At 40.2% G+C, this 21202-nt stretch overlaps 1 protein-coding gene across 1 annotated transcript in view; it reads left to right on the top strand.

The window, feature by feature from the left end:
- cpne4a (copine IVa) overlaps window positions 1-21202 on the top strand; it is a 68642-nt gene that overhangs the window by 20393 nt on the left and 27047 nt on the right. Inside the window, exons 3-8 of the mRNA XM_042489768.1 lie at window positions 1767-1838; window positions 5220-5294; window positions 5567-5650; window positions 6367-6456; window positions 12276-12374; window positions 20996-21082. Of these exons, the coding sequence (XP_042345702.1) occupies window positions 1767-1838; window positions 5220-5294; window positions 5567-5650; window positions 6367-6456; window positions 12276-12374; window positions 20996-21082 (507 nt within the window). The remainder of the gene's footprint in view (window positions 1-1766; window positions 1839-5219; window positions 5295-5566; window positions 5651-6366; window positions 6457-12275; window positions 12375-20995; window positions 21083-21202) is intronic.

Raw genomic sequence — 21202 nt, 5'->3', positions numbered from 1 at the left:
GAAACGGCGCCCTCAGATGACGGCTGGAGAGTCGGGAGAAGCCTCCTCCTCCTCCTCCTCCTCCTCCTCCTCCTCGTCTTCATCTCCTCGTCTTTGACTCTGCCAGCAGCGACGCTCGGCTCGGCTGCCAGATCCTCCACCTTCCAGATGGCTGACGGAGAGACGGAGGTTTCTGAGGTTTCTGCTAACAGGCCTGGAAGAAAGAGTCGGGGACACTGAGACAATGCTGTCTCACAGGAGGAGCAGGGAGAGGAGCTTGTTGGAGCAAAACTGCTTCATTTTAAACTCGCTGACGCCGCGGTTTGCTGCACGAGTCGACTGGATTCGTACTCGAAGACCCGTCAGTGTGGAGAGTTTGATGTCAATCAAAGAAAAACTGATTCCCATTTATGGTTTTGTGTCCTCGTGCTTCTGCGTCTGTGACGACTCTCAGTCATCAAGTTTCCAACGAATCAAAGAAAAGGACACTGAAGTCCTCCCAACTATCAGGGAGTGTCAATGGCGGCTCTGGGGAGGGGCCAACAGGGGCCAGCGCCCCTGTAACACTGAACCTGGACCCCCCCAACATTAAAACTGGTCTAGAACGGCCACTGGGAACGTTCCCACAACTTTCCCTAACGTTACCTACAAGTTGCAATAATGTTTTAAAGAAATCATTCTTAATCTAAAGTTCAAATAGCGTTTTAGGATGTTTATCATTTCAAATACTGATCCTTTACGTTTTAAACGTTGACTCGATGTTTTAACTGTTCTGAGGATGTTTGTTGAGAGGATCATAAAATGTTCTTTTTTAATAAAACGTTCCAACGATCCAAAGTACAACAGCGAGACATACAACAATAAATACAACCGCAGGCGTCGTCACAGAGGGAGCGCAATACTCCATAACAACAGTAACATCTGCCTCCGAAAATGAAAGAGAAAGAAAATGCTAAATAAAAGAATGAGTAATGTACTGCTAAGAGCTGACCGGCTCTTTCTCTCCACCTCGTCTTGTACAAAAATCATAATTTTATCCTTAATTTAATATTTCACACCAGATTGTAAACTATCAGTCTCATGTGTACTGAAGGTTTGATCTGTTAACAAATATCTTCTGTGTTGATACTTGATTACTACTACAACTACAACTACTACTACTACTACTACTACTACTACTGCTACTACTACTACTGCTACTACTACTACTACTACTAACTACTACTACTACTGCTACTACTACTGCTACTTCACTACTACTACTGCTACGACTACTACTGCTACTACAACTACTACTACTACTACTACTACTGCTACTACTACTACTACTACTACTGCTACTACTACTACTGCTACTACTACTACTACTACTACTACTACTACTACTACTACTACTACTGCTACTACTACTACTACTACTACTACTACTACTACTACTACTACTACTACTACTGCTACTACTACTGCTACTACTACTACTACTACTACTACTGCTACTACTACTACTACTACTACTACTACTACTACTACTCTGCTACTGCTACTACTACTACTGCTACTACTACTACTACTATTACTGCTATAACGGAAAACTGTCTGAATACTGAAGCGTTTTGTCTCCGGATCTTATATCTTACGTAAATACTCTCCGGTTGAGACGCAGCTCATATCGAACGAGATAAACTGCAATCAATCACTGTTTGGATTTAATACAGCTTTATTTATTTATTTTATTTTTATTTGTGAATGTACTTTAGCTGTGTGTGTGTGTGTGTGTTTATTTGCAGATCATCTCTCAGAGGAAACTGTCCAAAGCTCTGCTCAGACCAGGAGGCACGGTGGGGAAAGCCATCGTCACGGTGAGTTCAGCGCTCTGATTCCTCTCACACGTGTCTTACAGTGATCTGTCTTTCTTTCCTGCTACCTTCTCTTTTTCTTTACTTCCTTCTTTTTCTTTCTTTCTTTCTTTCTGTCTTTCTTTTTTTCTTTCTGTCTTTCTTTCTGTCTTTCTTTCTTTCTTTCAACCATTCTAGCTCGCTTTCCTTTCTATTTTACCTTCTTCCCTTGTTTCCTTCATTTCTTGCATTTCACAATCCTAAAATCATTACTTCAGAGGGTAACACAGAAATTAATTAAGTTTTCTCGGCTCGATTTCCAATCAGTTGTGTTAATCGAACTTGATTTTGGAAAAACTTGATTCATTTCTGTTAACAATTAAAGTAATTATTTTAAATCGTTCAACAATTCTGTCTTTTTTTGTGTTTTTTCCATCCTTCTTTCATTCCTGCTTCCTTGTTTCCTTCTTCCTTTTTTCTTTTTTTTCACTTTTATGTCTTTTCACTTTTTCTTTTTTCCTTCCTTCTTCCCCTCTTTTTTAAATTCCTTTCCTCCTTCTCTCCTTCCTTTCTTCCTCATTTCTTCTTTTTGAAATTAACTCAAACAAATTAACATTTGTCTTTTGATTTTTCCTCTGCAAGTGAATCCACCAAAGAGTGGCGGCTGTTTTATGTGTACCGTTAAAACCGCTGTAACGGGCGGAACGTCAGTAAAAAACAAAAAAATTATGGCAGCCAGTGAAAGTCCTGCAGCTAAAGTCCTGCAGAGTCTGAGCTGTTTTTCTTTCTTTACACATAAAGTTTTTGTTTACGTTTAAACCTCCGTCAGACAGGAAACGGGATTTTCGGTGGTTCGGAGGTTTTTCCAATCAGCGTTGGGAACTGTGACTCTCTGAGCCGGACCGACAGGGTTTTAGATTTATTTCTCTCCTCTGCTGCTCTCAGATTTACTTTTTCATTCATCCACAAATTCACGGCCGGAAAATCCCCCTCTGATGTTTTTCTTCACCTCTGCGAACACGTGAAACGCTTCAGGGGATTTATTTTGAAAGGATTTCTGAGCAGGAAGCAGTAAATCGGGGCTTTTATTTAATTTTTTTTTACCTTTCTGTATCTGTTTATTTCTTTCTGAACTTCATTCTGTTCTTTCATTTTTTGGCTTTTTTATTCCACATTTACCCTCCCCTCTTCTTCCTCTCCTCTTCTTTCCATCCCTTCTTTATTTTCCTGTTTTCATTATTATTTCTTCTCCGCTTTCTTAATTCTTTTTCTCCCTCTTCCTTTCTCTCTGTTTTCCATTCATCCTTTGTTCTTTATTTACTTCTTACATCCTTCCTTCCTTTTCTTTCCTTTCTGCTCTTAAATTCATCTTCTTTGTTGCTTGTCTTCTTTTCTCTCCTTAATTGACTTTCTTTGCATCCTTCTTATTTTCTTCACCCTCCTTTCTTACATTATTCTTTCATTATTCTTCCCTCCTTTCTTTCTTTATACCTTAATAATTTTTATGTCTTTTTTCTTTCCTTTCCTTGAATCTTAGTCCTTATTACCTTTCCTTTTTTCATTCTTTAACTTCTCCATGTTTATTTCCCTCCTTGTCTCATTTCTTATTTCCTTCCTTCCATCCATCCATTTTTCTTCCTTCCTTCTCTCTTCTCTCCTCACCACATATTTCTTCCTCCTCTGTTTTGACTCTTTCTGTCGTCTCTCTGTTTTTCGCCCTTGGGTCATTTCCGCCTGCTTTTACATGATAATAAACACAGACTGAATATATTTATGTTTATTAAAGTGAGAACATGTCGTCTGAGGCCCTGCAGGCGTCTCTTTATGTCTGATCTGTGATCTGCTGTTAATCTGAATATTTTCCTCTTTATGTTAAATATCTGTTATCTCTGGTGTCGCTGTCAGAGGGGAACGATGCTTCGGGGAAGAAAACACCAAAACTTGATATCACTGTGGTCCACAAACAGAAAGCTATTATCACATCAAATTTTATTTTTTCATTATGGTACAAGCACATGTATATATGCAAGACATCTTATGTGTTTTTTTTAAATTAAATGAAAACATAATTTAGCAAAATTCCCTAAGAATTATCTGGATTTCATTTATAAAAAAAAAGAAAAGAAAAAGAAAACAACTTAAGCCTTACTTCTGTAAAAAAGAAGACGTTTCTAAGCGTGCCTGAGGTGGTTTTGCCTTTGTTAAAAAACATAAATGTGATAAATATGGAAATGTTTTTGTCAAATTAATTTTTCACTGCAAACATTTGACGTGACTGAGCAGCTGTTTCAGTGCGCTCGAGTCGTTGCTTTTTTCTGTCCTTTTCTCTGAAGTCATGGCCAATGATGATGCGGAAAAACAACTTGCTGAGTTTTTTTTTAATTTCTTAAGACCTCGCCCCATTTGTCTCTCATAGAAGGCGACTTGTTTTGTTTGTTTCCAGTTCGCAACTTCTTCTTCTGTTTCTCTGATTACTGGAGGACTGCAGCCATGTGAAAAACGCCCTCTAAAGCATCGAAACAACACAATGTGTAGGCGAGTTTCTTTGCTCCAAACCAGTTGATGGAAACATGCCTAAAGCGGGGAACACACTCCAAGATAATCGTCTGATTTTGGGCCTCATTCCCCGTCCGGACCAGCGTCAGCAAAGGCCAGATTATCAGATTGTTTAAAGATTATCTTGCTGATGTTCTTGTGGTCGTGAGGTGAGTTAAAAGTGAGTTTTGAGAGTTGAAACTCTGGTTGTTGGTCATTACTTGTTGTTAAATGTGTGGTCTTCCAAGAAGTTGTCAGTTAAAAGGAAACAAGACTAACGACTGTCGAAGAAGTGACTCCAACCTTCAAACTAAAATCCCTCCTGAGGTGTTTTGTGACAGACGGTCAATAACATGCTGTTTTCCACCTTTTTTCTCAGAGACATCAGACAGCGTTCACGTGACCTCAGGATGAGAGACATGAACGTGTTTAAGGACACGATCTTCCGTGTGGTCACGATAAAATAAACAACTCCTCAGGATCGCAGTCAGTCTTTTACACAGAAGCAGCCGATACTACGACTACTAATAATAACAATAATCACAATAATAATTGATAATAACAATAACAACAATAATCACAATAATAACAATAATAATAATAATAACAATAATAATAATAATCACAATAATAATAATAATAACAATAATAATAATAACAACAATAATGATAAGCGACTCTGTGAACTGATGACACACAAACAGCTCGTAAAAGTTCCTCATGTCTGAAGAAACTTTACAGGTTCTGTTGTTTGTTTGTCTCAGTCTGAATATTCAGTGTTTGTTGTTGACTTAATGTCCTCGCTTCATAATGAGCCTCTTATCAAAGGGAAACGTGTGTGTGTGTGTGTGTGTGCATGTGTGTGTGCAGATCACAGCAGAGGAGCTGACGGGGAACGACGACTACATCGAGCTGTCGTTCAGCGCCAGGAAACTGGACGACAAGGTAACAGCTGTGTGTGTGTGTGTGTGTGTGTGTGTGTGTGTGTGTGTGTGCATGTGTGTGTGTGTGTGCTGTAATATACACTGTGGTGTTTGAACCTTGAATGATATAAGAGAGTACACGAACCTTCAGCTCTTATTAATATTTCAGTCCTTGAAAATATAATCACCAGTTTTCAAAAAATAACTACCAGCAGAGTTTGCCTCTGTTTCAGTCAACGTGTCTTCCTTTAAAAATGTGTGTGTGTGAATTTGTGTGTGTGTCTGTGTTTGCAGGACTTTTTCAGTAAATCCGACCCGTTTCTGGAGATCTACAGGCTGAATGATGACGCCACGCTGCAGCTCGTCTACAGAACTGAGGTAACACACACACACACACACACACACACACACACACACACACACACACACAGTGTGTGTTTGTGCAGTATAGTGTATATGTGACACTGCAGCGCTCACAGTGACAAACACTTTGAGCTCAAACTACATCCCAAAATCACTGAGTCTTCTCTGAGTCCTCACGGTCAGAAACACAAATCCTTTGTTTTCAGCTCGAGGAGGAAACGCTGTTTCCTCTTTCTAAAGTGACAGCGTTGGAGCTGACTGTGTCATGACGAGGCGGAGGGGATGTAGTTGTAATGTCTTTGTGTTATTGTCTTTCACAGCAGTGAAATGACAATACAGTTTTTTATCTTTATATCTTAAACTTTGCTATGCAAAGTGATAATTCTGAGGTTTTTGTGAGATTATTTGGTTTTTGGCATGTGACTGCGCCGTCTCACAGCTTCTCTTAAATCAGACAATCTAAATGAAGTCAGATAAATCAGAGCTGTCGCACACAAACTGATGTAAACACAAGTTCTTTTGAAATACTGTCAGACGTAAAATCGACCTCTTGTTACCCTCAGTGTGTAATCTCATCTCTCATCACAGACATTTTATTCAGCTACACTGAGCTGCTTGTCAACAACAAAGACTCTGATTTTCTATCTTGATGATCACTGAAATGATTTTACATCGTTACAAAGAGAGAGGAGCATCTTTCACACAAAACGACGCCGTTTTCTTTCTCTCAGACCGTGATGAATAATCTGAATCCGGTGTGGAAAACCTTCAAAGTTTCTCTCAACTCGCTCTGCAGCGGAGACCACGAACGCAAGCTGCAGGTACACACACACACACACACACACACACACACACACACACACACACACACACACACACACACACACACACACTGCGTCTCTTGTATCAGTCGATGTCGTGGCTCCAGGCTAAATGTGGACGTCTGATTGGCTGCAGGTCACACTGACGGCTGTTGGTGGAAGCTGATGAGGATTAAACCTTGTATAAGTTAGAGTTTTGGTTTCGATTTCATAATTTTTAATTTATCTTACTCCATGATAGAACAAGATGAAACCAGGAAATTTTGTCACAAGATAGAGGAGATATCCAAAAGTTTGATGCCAGTGGTAACCATAGACTGTATATATGATGAACAACATGACAGCTCCCCCAAAGTGTAACTTTTCAATCTGGATCGCCCCCTGGTGTCTGGCTGCAGTATCGGTCTTAAAGCCCGCCCCTCCATGTTAGTGAATGGACATAAAACTGGAGTCGTGATTTATTTGCAGAGTTACAGTGAATCTGTGCTGAGTGAAGAGCTGACCGTCTGTATGTTCACTCTTTATCATCCACTGCGTAAACTGATGAAAAAATCATTTGAAATGATTTAACATCTCAGAGCATGCTTCGTTTAATGACTCCAAAGCCTGAAAGGGTTTAAACATTTTCAGGTTTAATTTGATGGACTTTCACAGAGGTCTGCGCTTTGCTGCCAGCCTGTTCTCTAAATTAGAAACCTGAACCAGGACTTCACAGATTTCAGCAGGATTTCCGTTATAAAGAAACCTCGGAGCTGCTAATTTGAATCTTCTTCACTGTGAGCTGAGTGAATGAAGCTGTGAGTGTGACAGCTCATTAAAACTCTGCGCTCCCTCACCGGTACAAAAGATTCACTCTCTTTAAATGTTTAAGGGTCAGATTAATGTGTGTGAAGACTCATAGAGAGAGAAAAAAAGGAGGACAGGCTTCACATTTGCTGTCGTGATGTTCAGTTTAACCCCTTGAAACCTGAGCAGAAATTAGTAAAAATTAGTGAAAAGAAAGAACAGCAACAACAACAATAATTATAGTAATGAAAAAAAAAGAAAAGAAGGTTGAAACAAAACAAACAAGTCTTGTAAAAACTGTTATTAAAAACTATTATAATTCTGTGTCATAATTTTAAGTACGTAAATATGCATATCATAAATACATAGATTTTCCCCCCAAGAATCTTTTCTTTTTTCCTGAACATTGTCCCCTGGACATTTTCCCCTGGACATTGTCCCCTGGACATTTTCCCCTGGACATTGTCCCCTGGACATTTCCCCCAAGCTATTGAGAAATATAATATCGAAATCTACTAATTTCTCATATTTTGAGACAAATTGTACCAGTTTTCTCAGTTCAAATGTTTAAATATGTGTTTAAAGCATCTGATAGCAGCACAATATAAGAGATGTCACTCCAGGTTTTAAAGGGTTAATGAGGAGGGAAGGACACACACACACACACACACACACACACACACACACACACACAGTCAAGTCAAATGAGTTCATGTTCATACAAAACTAAATCATTACTAAACTGATCTCGGGACACTTTTTTATACAGAGCAGGTCGAAACTACAATTTACAGAGAAGTCCCACCCGAGCAGACGCTCCGATGAGTTTCCTCTGAAGTGCAGCAGTCAGGAAAAACTTCCTTTTAGAGAAAAACCTTCAGCAGAATTAAGAGTCAGTGGTGGGCGGCCATCTGCCTCCGCCAGCCGAGTTTGAGGAGACAAAGAGAGCGACGCACACAGGAAATAACCACAGTGATAATGACTGAAAAATGACTAATAATAATTATAGCAGTGGATATAACACAAGACTATTGATAGAGGCAATAATAGCAGTAATGATAGTAGAAGTATGACTAATAATAATAACAGGATGCTACAACCGAGACACCCGTAAGGCGAGAAAGCACAAAGCGTCCTTTACATCAGGTTAACTTATGCTGCCTCTCTTCTCCCGTGAACTTTAAATTATATTCTAGATATCATATTGCAGATTTTAAATATAATAAGTATGTTTTCTTTAGTGTATAATCATCTCAAAATAAGAATTGTTGTGTTTTCGCTATCTCATAATGACAGGAAGTGGGTGAGGGGAAAGAGGAATGAGCCCTAAAAGCCGGAAATCTGTCATCATTTCAGCACTTCTGGTTCCCTCATCTCAAAGTCAATGTGTTTTTTTTTTTTGCGTGTTTTTGGTGAAAACCCTAAATAAGGTTTGTTACCACAGAAGAGACTTTCACGTTTTGTTCTATGACATAAAATACATCAGCAAATACCCACTTATAAACTTTTAAACTTTTATATTAGACACGACTACATAACATCATCACGCTTAAAACCACATCCAACACGTGACGCGTCATAGCGTGTAGTTCGTTTTAGTCTGAGGTTAGCTTCTGGGGATTACATTTAGGCTTCAAAAATCCTGAAAGAGGTGTTCAGAGGTGACAAAACATGTAAGTATCGTAAATGTTTGTTTGCCACGGAGCTTATTTTCTGCAATAATACAAAATCCAATGGAATAATCCCATTATACTTTTTGACAAGGGATTCAGGGCGACATCACAGAAAAACGTCATCCTTCAGGCACTTTGTAGCAGCATGACTAGGGGCTGGCTCATGGCAAACCTGAGCCAGCCCTGACTATAAGCTTTAACAGGGTGAAAGTCTTAGTCTGCCTCTCAGATCCATCCACACATACAAAAATCACTCACACTAATGTATTCATTCATGTCACACTGTATATATGTAACACATTTAATTACACACACACACACACACACACACACACACACACAGGCTGTATCTTTCTTCCATCTAATTGGCTCGCTCGCCCACTTGCCTCCTCTTGACCTTAACAAGAGAGATAATCCTCCTCCACTTCACCATCCTGTCCTCCTCCTCTCATGGTTTAATTTCTCCTTAAATGTCATTCTAATAAAGTAAATTTGTGTCACTGGAGAGCGCACTGGTGACTTTAACAGAAACTGGTTGTATCATAAAGTAATTATAGAGAAAATACACGTTGTGTACCTCATACTCGTGTTATAGATAGACGTGTCGGAGGAAACATTGTGGGAAATAGAGGCAGAGAGGAGGAATGTGTGGGAATAAAAAGACAATTACTGCATATGTTTTTTAAAGAATGATAAATCTGTATTGGATTTATTATATATGTTTAAAGCAGAGCCCACAGGTGATACGCTGTGAGCTGATATGTCCGCGTGTCAGCTGCTCGGCACGGCATTCAACGATTTATGGGCAATATAACGGAAATGCATTTACATATTGGGAAAAACTGAATTTTGCTTCTCTGCCTCAGTGACCAGGATTTACAACACACACACACACGCACACACACACACTCACACACACACACACACACACACACACACACACACACACACACACAGAGTAAATGGCCCACTTGCTCACTGAAACTCCTGCATGAATATATGACAACATTAAAATCGCCGGACTGAAATGAAAACTGGAACACGTGTGTGTTTTTGTGTGTGTGTGTGTGTGTGTGTGTGTGTGTGTTCTGTAAATTCATGAGATCGTGCTCTTCCTCTCTCGCTCTGAGACTGTCAGCGTTCTTCTCCGCGTCCTCCGATCTATTTTTCATGAACTCTGTCAGACTGTCCTGGATTCAGTCCTCCTCTGATTTATTCACTTCCTGTTGCTCGTTCTGGTCCCAGTGCTGCCGGTACAATCACTCCCATTGGCTCCACTGGGACGACTCATCACGTGGACAGCGGGTCCAGCTGGACTTTTAAGTGTGTTTTAATCATCATCTTTTTAATATTTAACCAGAGTGATGATCTGAGATTTGACATCAAAATCAAAAATGTCAGTTTTCATCAGATAAAAACCAAACTGCTGCCACATTTTTACATTTCATTTTTATTATTTTTTGGCCTTAAGTAAATCATTTGGATTAAAGTTGGTTTTTTATTCAAATGTAAAATGCTTTAGTTCACATGGTGCTCAGCTTTTTTTTCTTTTGTTGACAAATAAGATTTCCAAAAAGATTCACTCAAAGAGAAGGATATTTTGCTGACAGTAAATTAAAAAAGTAACTTAAATATGTTTCCTTTCATAGTTTTCCATAATCTCTTGTATGTGTTAAGTATTTTGCATGATATTTGTGAAGAAAAGTGTCATCATCTATCGCATGGTTAGAATATGAAAGATTTACAAGCAATTTTTAACCAACAACGACATTTTAAAGGCACAGTACGTAAGATTTATGGGGGATTTTAGGACTGCAGATTGCAACCAGCTCAAACTTCTCTTGGTGAGAATTTCTTCAGCGTTCATTGTTCGGGAAGTTTTAACCAGGAGATGAATGATAGGTCTTCCAGCCAAAAACACCCTAATTTAATCTGCTAAAAACCATGAAAGCAGTTTCAGCCTCCGAGGCTAAAACAGTTCAGAGACTAGCTGACCTGCTAAGGGGGTTTGTTTTGGGAGCTGAATTATCGACAGAGGTCTCTTCCTCTCTAAAACAAACAGGCCCGATGATTTAAACCGGTAAAAACACACTGAATAAAGTAGTTTCACATTCAGTTTTTTTTTCTGATGCTGCTCGTTGCAGAGAAGTTGCAAACTACGACTCTCTAGAAGACGGATCCTTCGACATCCTATGAAAGTGCAAACAAAGTTCATCCACGTATGACGTAACCAGCGCACAGTTAAGGAGGTTAAATTTAGGAAGAAACGTGGTGAGGACATACCTTAAAATGCCTTTTCTTAGTGTAAATATCCTCATGCACAGGGGTTTGGATGTAAATTTGACGTTTCAGTAATTCATCGATACTTATGAATTTCAAGCCGAATCTCTGCTGACGAAGCACGATGTCACGGCTCAGAAAAACAGCGAGCTTCTTTCTAAAAGAACGACTCACAGGCAGAGCGGTGGAGATAAGAGGTCACCTGAATCAATAAACATGTGAGGGTCAAAACCACGTGATCAGTCAGAGCAGGGAAACTTATCCCGAGAGGTCAGGCAGAGAAGCATCGCTCTGTGATGAGACAGAGCGGAGATGAGCTCTGCAGGACTAATGAGGGACATGAAGAGCAGCTGGGCGGGAAGGTCAGGTGACTAAAGAAGTTCGAGCTGCACATTAATGAGCATGTGCAAGTGTCAGGAGCCCCCTCATGGTCTACACCTGTAAAATGTCACCCAAAGAGACGCAAACAGACCTTGAAGTGACTCAGAATGACTACAAAGAGACATACATTGACCTAAAAGAGACTACAAAACAGCTGTTGAAGAATTACGTGATTCAAACTTCCTCTCAGTCGATGTCCCCACAAATGCTGCTCGACAGACGGCAATACCGTGTGAACTTAGTTTTTGTAAAGTTTTCCAGTCCAGAAAAGTCAGTGACCTCAATCATTACTGAAACAGAACAGAACTGCTCATTAAATACTGATACAAACGTTTCTATTGGTGTATGATCAGCTGTCCACACACTTTTGGCCACTTACAGCTCAGCAACAAGCTAAATCTGCAGAATGAGACCTCATCTGCAAAAACTCAATTATTCGAAGCCTCCAAACAAATCAACAGACTGGTGATCTTCATCTGCAACAGCAGACGTCTAATTAGAGACAGAACAATGAGACAAAGTGCTGCGTGTCCTCGTTAATGTGACTGAAGGATAATTAGTGTAATCGCAGTGTGATGAAGTTCACTTAATGACACAATAACAGACTCAAATTTCTCCTCTTACATTAAACGTTTTTGTTTCTCATCAGTTTGTAAATCATCGACTCACTGAAATGTCTCTGTCTTTTTGTCCTCTCAGTGCACCGTGTGGGACTGGGACTCAAACGGGAAACACGACTACATCGGCGAGTTCGAGGCCACGTTCAAAGAGATGAGAGGCGCCATCGATGGACGACAGGTGGGAGAGAAATCAGCTTCACTGATCATCATCGTAAAGTCTCTCAGCTGCAAACATGCTGCATGATTTCTTTCTCAGAATAACCACCACTGTTCCAGCATGCAGATTTATTTGACGTGAATATTTTATTCTAAATATTTTTTGGATTATTCGAACTTGCAGAATTTAAGTCAGCCTAGAAATCATTCGTCACACACGGTAATTATTGATGGACTGAGGTGGAGGACGTTACATAAATACTGCAAAATCAGGCGACAAATGTATATTATTATCATCCAGTTGTTTTGTTAAATTATTATTTTCTCTCTGTTTGTGGTTTGGGAATCACAGGCAACTTGTTTGTTTATCAGTCAGTACATCATCCAAGTGTTGTTGGACAAACTGTTTATTCGTCTTTAGTTAGAAAGGATGTTTTGTTGCTAAGTTCGTCTTGCTCAGACGGCAGGTTGTACATTTAGAAACACAATTTTCCTTCTAACTGTGAGTCTGATGCAGTTTTTAATCAGTGGTAAAGGTCTTTTAATCCTTTGCTTAAGAAAAGGTAGGCTATGATTATCACATGATTACAACACCCCACTACAATTAAAACTCCTGCTTCAAGAAAAAGTAATAGAAAAAAAACAAAATGTGCTCTGTGGCTCAAAAGTAAAAGTACTTATTATGCAGAACAGCGTCCTGATCAGGATCATTGTTAAAGCTGGAGCGAGCTGAAATGTGGAAAAGGCCAAAATAAGGCAGAATATAAAATTACACCGTCCTCCTGCAGCACTCTCCTCTCTGTCCTAAAACCCCTCAACCAGACGACCACGGACACATCAGCTCGAGCTCGTCTTACGAGTTAGTATCCTTCTGTGTCTGCTGTTTACACTCTGGGATGGCGCTACTGTGATGTCAACACATGCACACGGTGGGACGACCAGCCAATAGGAACGCCCCCTCTCTGACGTGACCTGTGATTGGTCAAAGTCTCCGTCACTAGATTGTCTAAATCCTGAAAACAGATCCAGCAGGAGGTGCAGAAGTCTCTCAGACCACTTAAATTACAACATTCTCAAAGGTTATTTTGGGATTTCTGCACAGTGAAGCCAAAATGAAACTGTAGACCACAACTTTAATGATGCGTAAATATGTAAGCAGAACTTTAATTTTGTAGTTGGCTGAAACTGGACTCGTGTTTTCTGCTTCATTTACTTTTGGGTTAGTTTATTTTATGGTTTGTCTCTGTGTTTGTTTCATTGTTTGTCTCTATCTTTGTGTTTGTTGCATTGTTTGAATTTTAGTGTTTACTGTGTGTTTAATCCCATAAAAGTCTAACGAGGCTCACTGAGTACAGTTCAGCTACAGCTACAAGTCCTATACACATTGCATTGGCTGCATTTTATTTAAATTTAACAATGCTTGCATACAGAGTCCCTGTTACATTAATTAAATATAACAAAACTAGTCACTTTAACTGTTACATAAATGCAATGCAGCAAAATGTACATTATTTCTCAAAAATGTAGCGCAGTTAAAGTTCGAAATATACAAAGTGCAAGAACTTCAAAATTGTACTTAAGCTCAGTACTGGTGTAAATGTAGAGCAGCGGTGTTTGAGCAGATCCAGTTAATATTTCATTCGGCTGTGAACACAGAGGATCTGTGGCTGGAGGCTGTTTGGTTCAGATTCCTCTGGGAGGCAGAAATCTGACAGAAAGTCCCGTTTCTCCTTCAGCTGCTCGATCAATTCATCAATTCAGCGGCTCAGTGGGAGTCAGACTGAGTGACACCAGCTCACACTCGCACTGTCACACTGTTACACACAGCAGGCTTCACACACACCAGCCTCACAGTGTCAGGAATAAAGTGTGTTATGTCTGCCTCCACATCCAGCAGTTACAGAGCAACTCCAATCAGCTGTATTCAGATCTAGAGCTGCACAAAGTATATTAAAAAATCTCAGTATGGCCAAGTGCAATATCCAAATCACAGGAGCTGCAGTGTTCTTCAGTTAAGGGAAAATGTGTCACAACATACAATTATAAGTGAAGCACAGTGGTGCGACGGCCTACAAATCACACGCTTGTTTGGTACGATGTGGAGCACGGCTGTCACCATTCACAAAACAACCGTGACAAAACAAATTTTTCGGCGACAGCAGCATCTACAAACATTCACTTATTATGTTGTTTTTTAGGCAGTCGTGACATAATTCCATCAGAGTACAAGCTCAGGCTTAATACAAACTCACAAAACTTTCTTTTATAACTGCCAACACAGGCGGCATGATTCTGGACCAGGAAAGAGGCGGGAAAAACATGCGTCAAAAACAAAAAAAAAACATGCAAGAAATAATACAAGACCAGGACTAGCGTTATCCAGCCCGATCATTCTGAAGCCATCAGATTCTGTTGTTTTTGAAGATTTTGGCATAAGAACCCAACACTAAAAAACACTTTTTGCATGTAATTCTGTTGGATGACGTCAGCTGAGAATGCAGCCGGACAGAACCGTTTACGGTGTGATTATTCGCCGCCGACTGGCTGGAGGACTTCCTTTCGCAGCAGCATAATACACGAACAAGCGGTGTCGGCTGAGAATGTAGCTTAATGGAACCTGTTGCGTCCACGTGATACGCTGCTGGATGGCGTTATTTTGAAATCTAGCAGGAAACTGCAAAATATAAGAAGCAAAAAGGTTCCTATAGGGCGGGTGGGAGAGAAGATGGATGGTCCAACAAACCTCGGACTTTCATGAGTCTCATGAGGTGCTTCTAACCAGCATGTGCTTTAGTTGCCTAAACATAAAGACGTGCATCGCTGACATCACAATAGCGGCATCCTGGAGCGTCAACAGCAGACGCGTAAGGATATCTAGAGTGTAATGTGTAGACGTAGAAGTGCACTGAACAAGCGGCAACATGTGATGACTTGTGATGAGAACGCGTTGGATGTGCAGTCGTTTGTTACCTCCACTACACAACAAACACAACCACAAGTGGTGATGTACCGAACAGAACGGATTCTGTCCGATCTTACCTTCCTTTTGACTTGAGCTTATTTTTTTTGCAAACTGTACTGTGTAGGAAAACAAGCCTCCTACATTTTTGCCCCAAATACTGTCAAAAATTTCATTTATAAGCCGAAAAAAAGACACAAATAAAACACAAAACCTTGCTAGAAAAAATATGACCTCGGGACTACTAGTATTACAAACCTTCTGTGTTTGGTGGGCATTTTGCAGTGGAGGTTTTACTTGACAGGTTGCCATGGTGAACATTATATCTGCTGAGCATCAGCGTGTTAGTGTTGTCATTGTGAGCGTGTCGCCACAGCTCTCGTTTGCCTCTTTGGGAAAGACAACAACCGAGAGCTAAATCGTCTCCAGCGGAAAACAGAGATCAGCAGTTGTGACCGTTTGACCGGCATTATCTTCCCCTCGAGCGGCGTCGCTAATGTCGCTACAAACAGCCAGCAAGAGATTTTAACCCTTGGAGGTTTGAGAAGAAATGACCTGATCTCCGTCGGGTCCTGTAGCTCCAGGATTCCATGAAAGTGCCAATTAGCAGCGTGACCCGCCCTTTAAAACGCACCTTTGGGGCTGTGGCGGCGTACGGTTTAGTTGGACAGTCGGTGTGATGTAATTACCCGGGACGCTGGAGGCAGAGGCAGAGATAATGAAGACACAGCTGTCAAAGAGAAGAGCCGCTGGACAGAAATGAGGCAGCCGCTAATTAAAGTGCTCTAAGTTAATGGCGCCGTGTTTCCAAATGCTCAGGTTGTGTATTTTCTCTGGAAACTCCCTGAAGATGACAACACACGGCTGAAAACACACTAACAATGTGAGGCTGTTGAGCAGCCGTCTCATTATCACTGACAAGGACACAAATGTTTTCACTGTAATGATCCTCGGTGACGGTCTGATAGAATGATGCCACAGCTTTCATTAACCCAGTGACACTCAACATACGGCCCACGGACCGAATCTGGCCCCTGATAGGGTGGTGCCACAATAAGAATAAAATGATTCACACTGGGAATTTATTTTGTACTTTTAGCATACGTAAGATGCCAGAGTGCATAAATCAGCATCAACAGAGGTCCTAGCTAAGCCCCTAATGTCCTAAAATCCTAGAAAATGTTGTGAAATCCTAGAAACGTGCTACAATCTGAGAAATATGCGAAAATCCTAGACACACGCTGTAAGTCCTAAAAACATCCTAGACTCTAAGAAAGGTCCCAAAATCTTGAAAGGTGCTAAAATCCTACAAATTTCCCTCGATTCTTAAAACATCATAAAATTCTAGAAATGTCCTTAAATCCCAGGAACATACATGGGGCTGCTGCGGTCGGCTCAGGGCCAAAAGTGGCCCCCAAACAGAGCGAGTTGAGTATCTCTGCATTAACCCGTCCTCTGACTTTGGAAACATTTAAATAAAATCGATCTTCTAAGGTTAAAACAGTCAAACACGAAGGTGATGAATGCGTCATTTATTTTACTGCCACCTGGATTCAGGACGGAGTTATTGATCGTTTCATCCTTCACTCTCCTCCACTATCACTACTTCATATAGAAATCCCTCCACTGTAACTGCAGTCTGTATATTTTTATGTCCTAATCTCCAGACTCAGACCACCAGCATGAAAGTCCGTCTCTCGATACTCTCTGACATCCTCCGCTGTTCTGAGGCTGAAAGCTTCAGCGCGTCAACAATATTTTGACAGAGATGCATTAAAAATAAATGCTGCTAAATTATTTCTACAAACAACATCGATATAATTAATTAATAAATACAGTTATGCTGTAACTTTATCCGCTGTGATTTGACGGATCTGTTGACAATATATTTTCAAAATGAGTGATTTTAATATAGGCTGAGGGAAACAAGGAGACATGCAGGACAAATAAAGAGATTTTTGGGAGTCTGGAAGAGCCGGAGGGCCCTAAAGTTGTTCTGTTGTTTTGAGGGACGGGAACTTGATATTGACTTGACTGCTGTTGTTTCTCGCTCGTCGTTAGTTGGTCAGTTTGTTTGTGGTTGGCAGATTTTCTTTGTGTATCAGGTACATTAGTTGAGTTCACAAAAGCTGACTTGATTGTTGCAGTAAATTTCTTTGACAGGCAGTCGGACACACACACACAGTGTCAGTTTCTGAGCTGTATGAGGTGCGTGTGAGTTCTGCATGAATAGAGGAGGTTCATTGGTGAGCGTTGAACTGTTTGCAAATAACGTGAACATTGTTCGCTCTCACAACAGTTAACGACACTGACTCACTGTCCAGTCGTCAGAAGAAGCTGTTGGTAATGAATGCTTCTGAAAACCCCAAAATTTTGCATGTTTCATAAGTATCATATCAATGTTTTTAACGAGTAGTCTGTGAGTTGTAGTTTATGAGCTGACTGTCAGGAGGCTGAGGGGATGGTGGATGGCGTTTCTGCTAAATAATAATGTACAAATGTAACGTATCTGTGGTTTGCAAAAATGTACTTTGCCAGTATTTCTTCTGGTGACTGAGTCTCGTGTTCTGTGTTTTTATGGATGTTGTGTGCGTTAGAGACTGTTTCCTCATCGATATGTGTTTGCCTGTGTCGAAGTCTAACCATTATTTTCCATTACACAAACACAGATTGAGGTGCTACGTTTTATAATCTAAGGGAAACACTATTTGATTTGACTATTTTTGATGACGACAGCAGCGCGTATACTTTTTTTTTCAATTCCATGGCTCCTTATGCCGAAGCAGCTTTGAGCCTGTGAAATGTGAATGGGGCCATCACTGATGAGGTGACCTGTTAGAGTATTTAACTTCTGACTGTTGAAATTTTTCTTGAATGCAAGTCAATCAAGCAACCACGAAGAGATGCAAAACTGAACACAATCATAAACACATGCAACACGTGCAGAAAACAACAAAAAAGAGATGCAAAAAAACGCATTTTGGCAGAAATATTAGTGTGTTGAATGTCGTGTGAGGCTGTTGGCTGCACAGCAATAGAAAAAAAACAAAAAAAATACCTGAACACATCGTGCAAATAAGAAACAGAAAAGAAGTACAATTAAAAGTCATAACGTCTAAAAATATTTGTGTCCCAAATGATTTTGTGAGGCCTGAGCTGTGGATCTGAAGGTCTGGATGTTCTTGCGGTTCCCGATTAGTCGGAGCTGCAGTCACCTTCATGTGTAAACCCTCTGAAACAGAAAGTCTTTTCCTTCCTGCTGTCATCCAGCAGGATGAGGAGAAACAATAAGAGCAGTCAGTCGGGTCCCACTGGGAAACCCCCTCTCTCCTCTTCTTTTGCTGCTCAGCTTTTATTTATTGGCCTCCTTCCTCAGCTGACAGTCGACTCCCAACTCTGAGATTCCCTCGGAGCTGAAGCCTTGGGGAGCTCTCCATTCATCCTCCTCCATCCATCTATCCCGACACAAATAGAGTCTGAACCACCGCGTGTCGCCCGGCCTCCACACTTACATGTCGGAGCGAATCCTCTGCCGCCGCTGAAGGATTGTCTCAGCTGCGAGGGTTTGTGGTTAACACGGCTTAGAAAGCTGCCGCTCTGTTCAGGAGGCAGCTTCACTTCTGTCAGGGATTTCTCTTATCAGTATTATGATTATGAGATTAGACAGAATTACTTTAAACAAATTAAATTCTAGGGTTCCCCGTATTGCTGGGTTATATATTTCTCGTCATGTATTGGAGCTGCAGCCTCTATAGACATTTTCAACCACATTTAGAAAGAACAGCCCTGCTGAAAATGTCTTTCCTTTGCGTTGTCAGAAAAATCTGCGTTCATATGAACGTGAGACAGTTCATGGATCCGCAAAAACCACCAAAAAACGCTGTAGTATGCATGTCTGGCCAGTAGTTGGCGGTGTAACTTTGTAATGACACACTGTCGAAGAATGACACCACGCAAATGTGCAAACATACACTCTGGAACCCGGTTTTAAAAGTTTGCGTTTCCAGGCCCCCAAAATGCCGTTGACGTGTGAACAAAAGTCCAAACAGTTTGACGTTTCATGCAAGACCCGTTGCCATGTGAACGGCCATGTAGACAACTCAAGAAAAATGTTGGCATTGTACGTATCTGCAAACCACAGATAAGTTAAATTTATATTATGAAGTGGATACGTTAAAACTTTATGTTTAAGTTCCACAAAGCTTTGGTAAATGTGTCGTTAGGTTTAAGCACAAAAACTTGTATATGTTTAGGAAAAAATCATCTTTTGGCTTCCCTTCTAATGTCGAGTTTGGGGGCGCAATCCCTGCTGGAAAAGCGCTAATATCTGTTTTTGTGGAAATACATACAAATGATGCACGAGGTAGCTCCGTTTATGACATCGTTAGCAGCTGCGTTTCAAACTGATGCTGTCTGACATAGAATCAGTGATGGACAGAAGTCGGATGGGCACAATGAAGTAAAATAAAAACAAAGAAATATTAAGTAAGTAAATAAATATATAAGATATAGCAGAAACAAATGGAGATGAAACAGGTTACTGAATTCACATAATAAAAATTCTAATGTAAACTTATGTATTATTCATTAAGGTGAAAACTTTGGGAATAATGAGTTCATGATTAATACTTTAAAGATCCATTTCCTTTATGTTCAGTTCCACCTTATTTTTATACTGCACATTATAAAGAGAAAATACACATTAAATATTATTTATTTTTTGGTTGTAAAAACACGCAGACGGGGTAAAGGGGTGCAGTCTGTTGAAATAAACGACTTTAATTTTGTTCGACGTGACTGCTAATGATGCTCTTTTTTAAATGGGCTGTGATCTCTGTGGACTGAGAAGATTACTGAGAAATATAAAGTCGCCCAGCTGTGTTAATGAAGTCATGCTCCTCTGATGAGGACCTTAATGTGAGAACACACTTATGCTTTTTATATGATCTGTTTATGGCTGAATTTTTGTCTCACTGACCAGCTTCACCTGCAGAGGGAAACTGAGTGATTTTTTATTTATATTTTTTTTAACTGAGTGATCAGAGATCAGCTGCTGCAGGCTTTTATTTTGAAATCACCTGAGACAGGTGCAGCAGGCTGTTGGATGATGATGCTGATTATGAGTAACAAACAGCTGATCGTCTCCTCAGGCAGAAAATATTATCACAGTAAGACAAAAACACACAAATCCCTGAGCTGCTGCTGGTGTTATACACTCCATACAACACACACACACACACACACACACACACACACACACACACACACACACACACACACAATGTTTAGTGTGTTCACCTGGAAGCAGCAGCTGGTTGGTATTTTGCTGCTCTCTCATGTCTGTAAACATTCATTCATCGGATATACAATCATATTCATGCAGGTGTTTCTTGTGTTTTCAAGCTGAATTTGTTTTGCTAGTTTGCATTAAACATCAGGGGAGAGTGATGGTCTCACTCTTTATTATTCTTATTTAGCATTATCTCAACCCTTAGGGCCTGCTTTAATATTACACAGATTTTTTTTAAAAAATCACAGCCTGGGACATGCATTTTCTTCATATGCCAAATACGGTTAAAAAATGACGTCATCAGGTGGAAAATAGTAAAAAATTACTATTACTACTACTACTACTATTACCTATACCTGTACCTGTAAATCATCAGTAGTTTGTGTGTTTTCAGGTGCAGTGGCCGTGCATAAATCCCAAATACAAAACAAAGAAGAAGAACTACAAGAACTCTGGGATCGTCATTCTGAACCAGTGCAAGGTGAGCGACTATTAAACTATTACATTTAAATATATATATATATATATATATATATATATATTGATCAATGCATTTTTTTATTATGTTGCTATTTCATTATGTTGATCTGTACTGTACACG

The sequence above is a fragment of the Plectropomus leopardus genome, chromosome 7 (genome assembly GCF_008729295.1).
Source record: "Plectropomus leopardus isolate mb chromosome 7, YSFRI_Pleo_2.0, whole genome shotgun sequence".
NCBI lineage: Eukaryota > Metazoa > Chordata > Actinopteri > Perciformes > Serranidae > Plectropomus > Plectropomus leopardus.
This window is presented reverse-complemented; position numbering and strand designations above follow the sequence as displayed.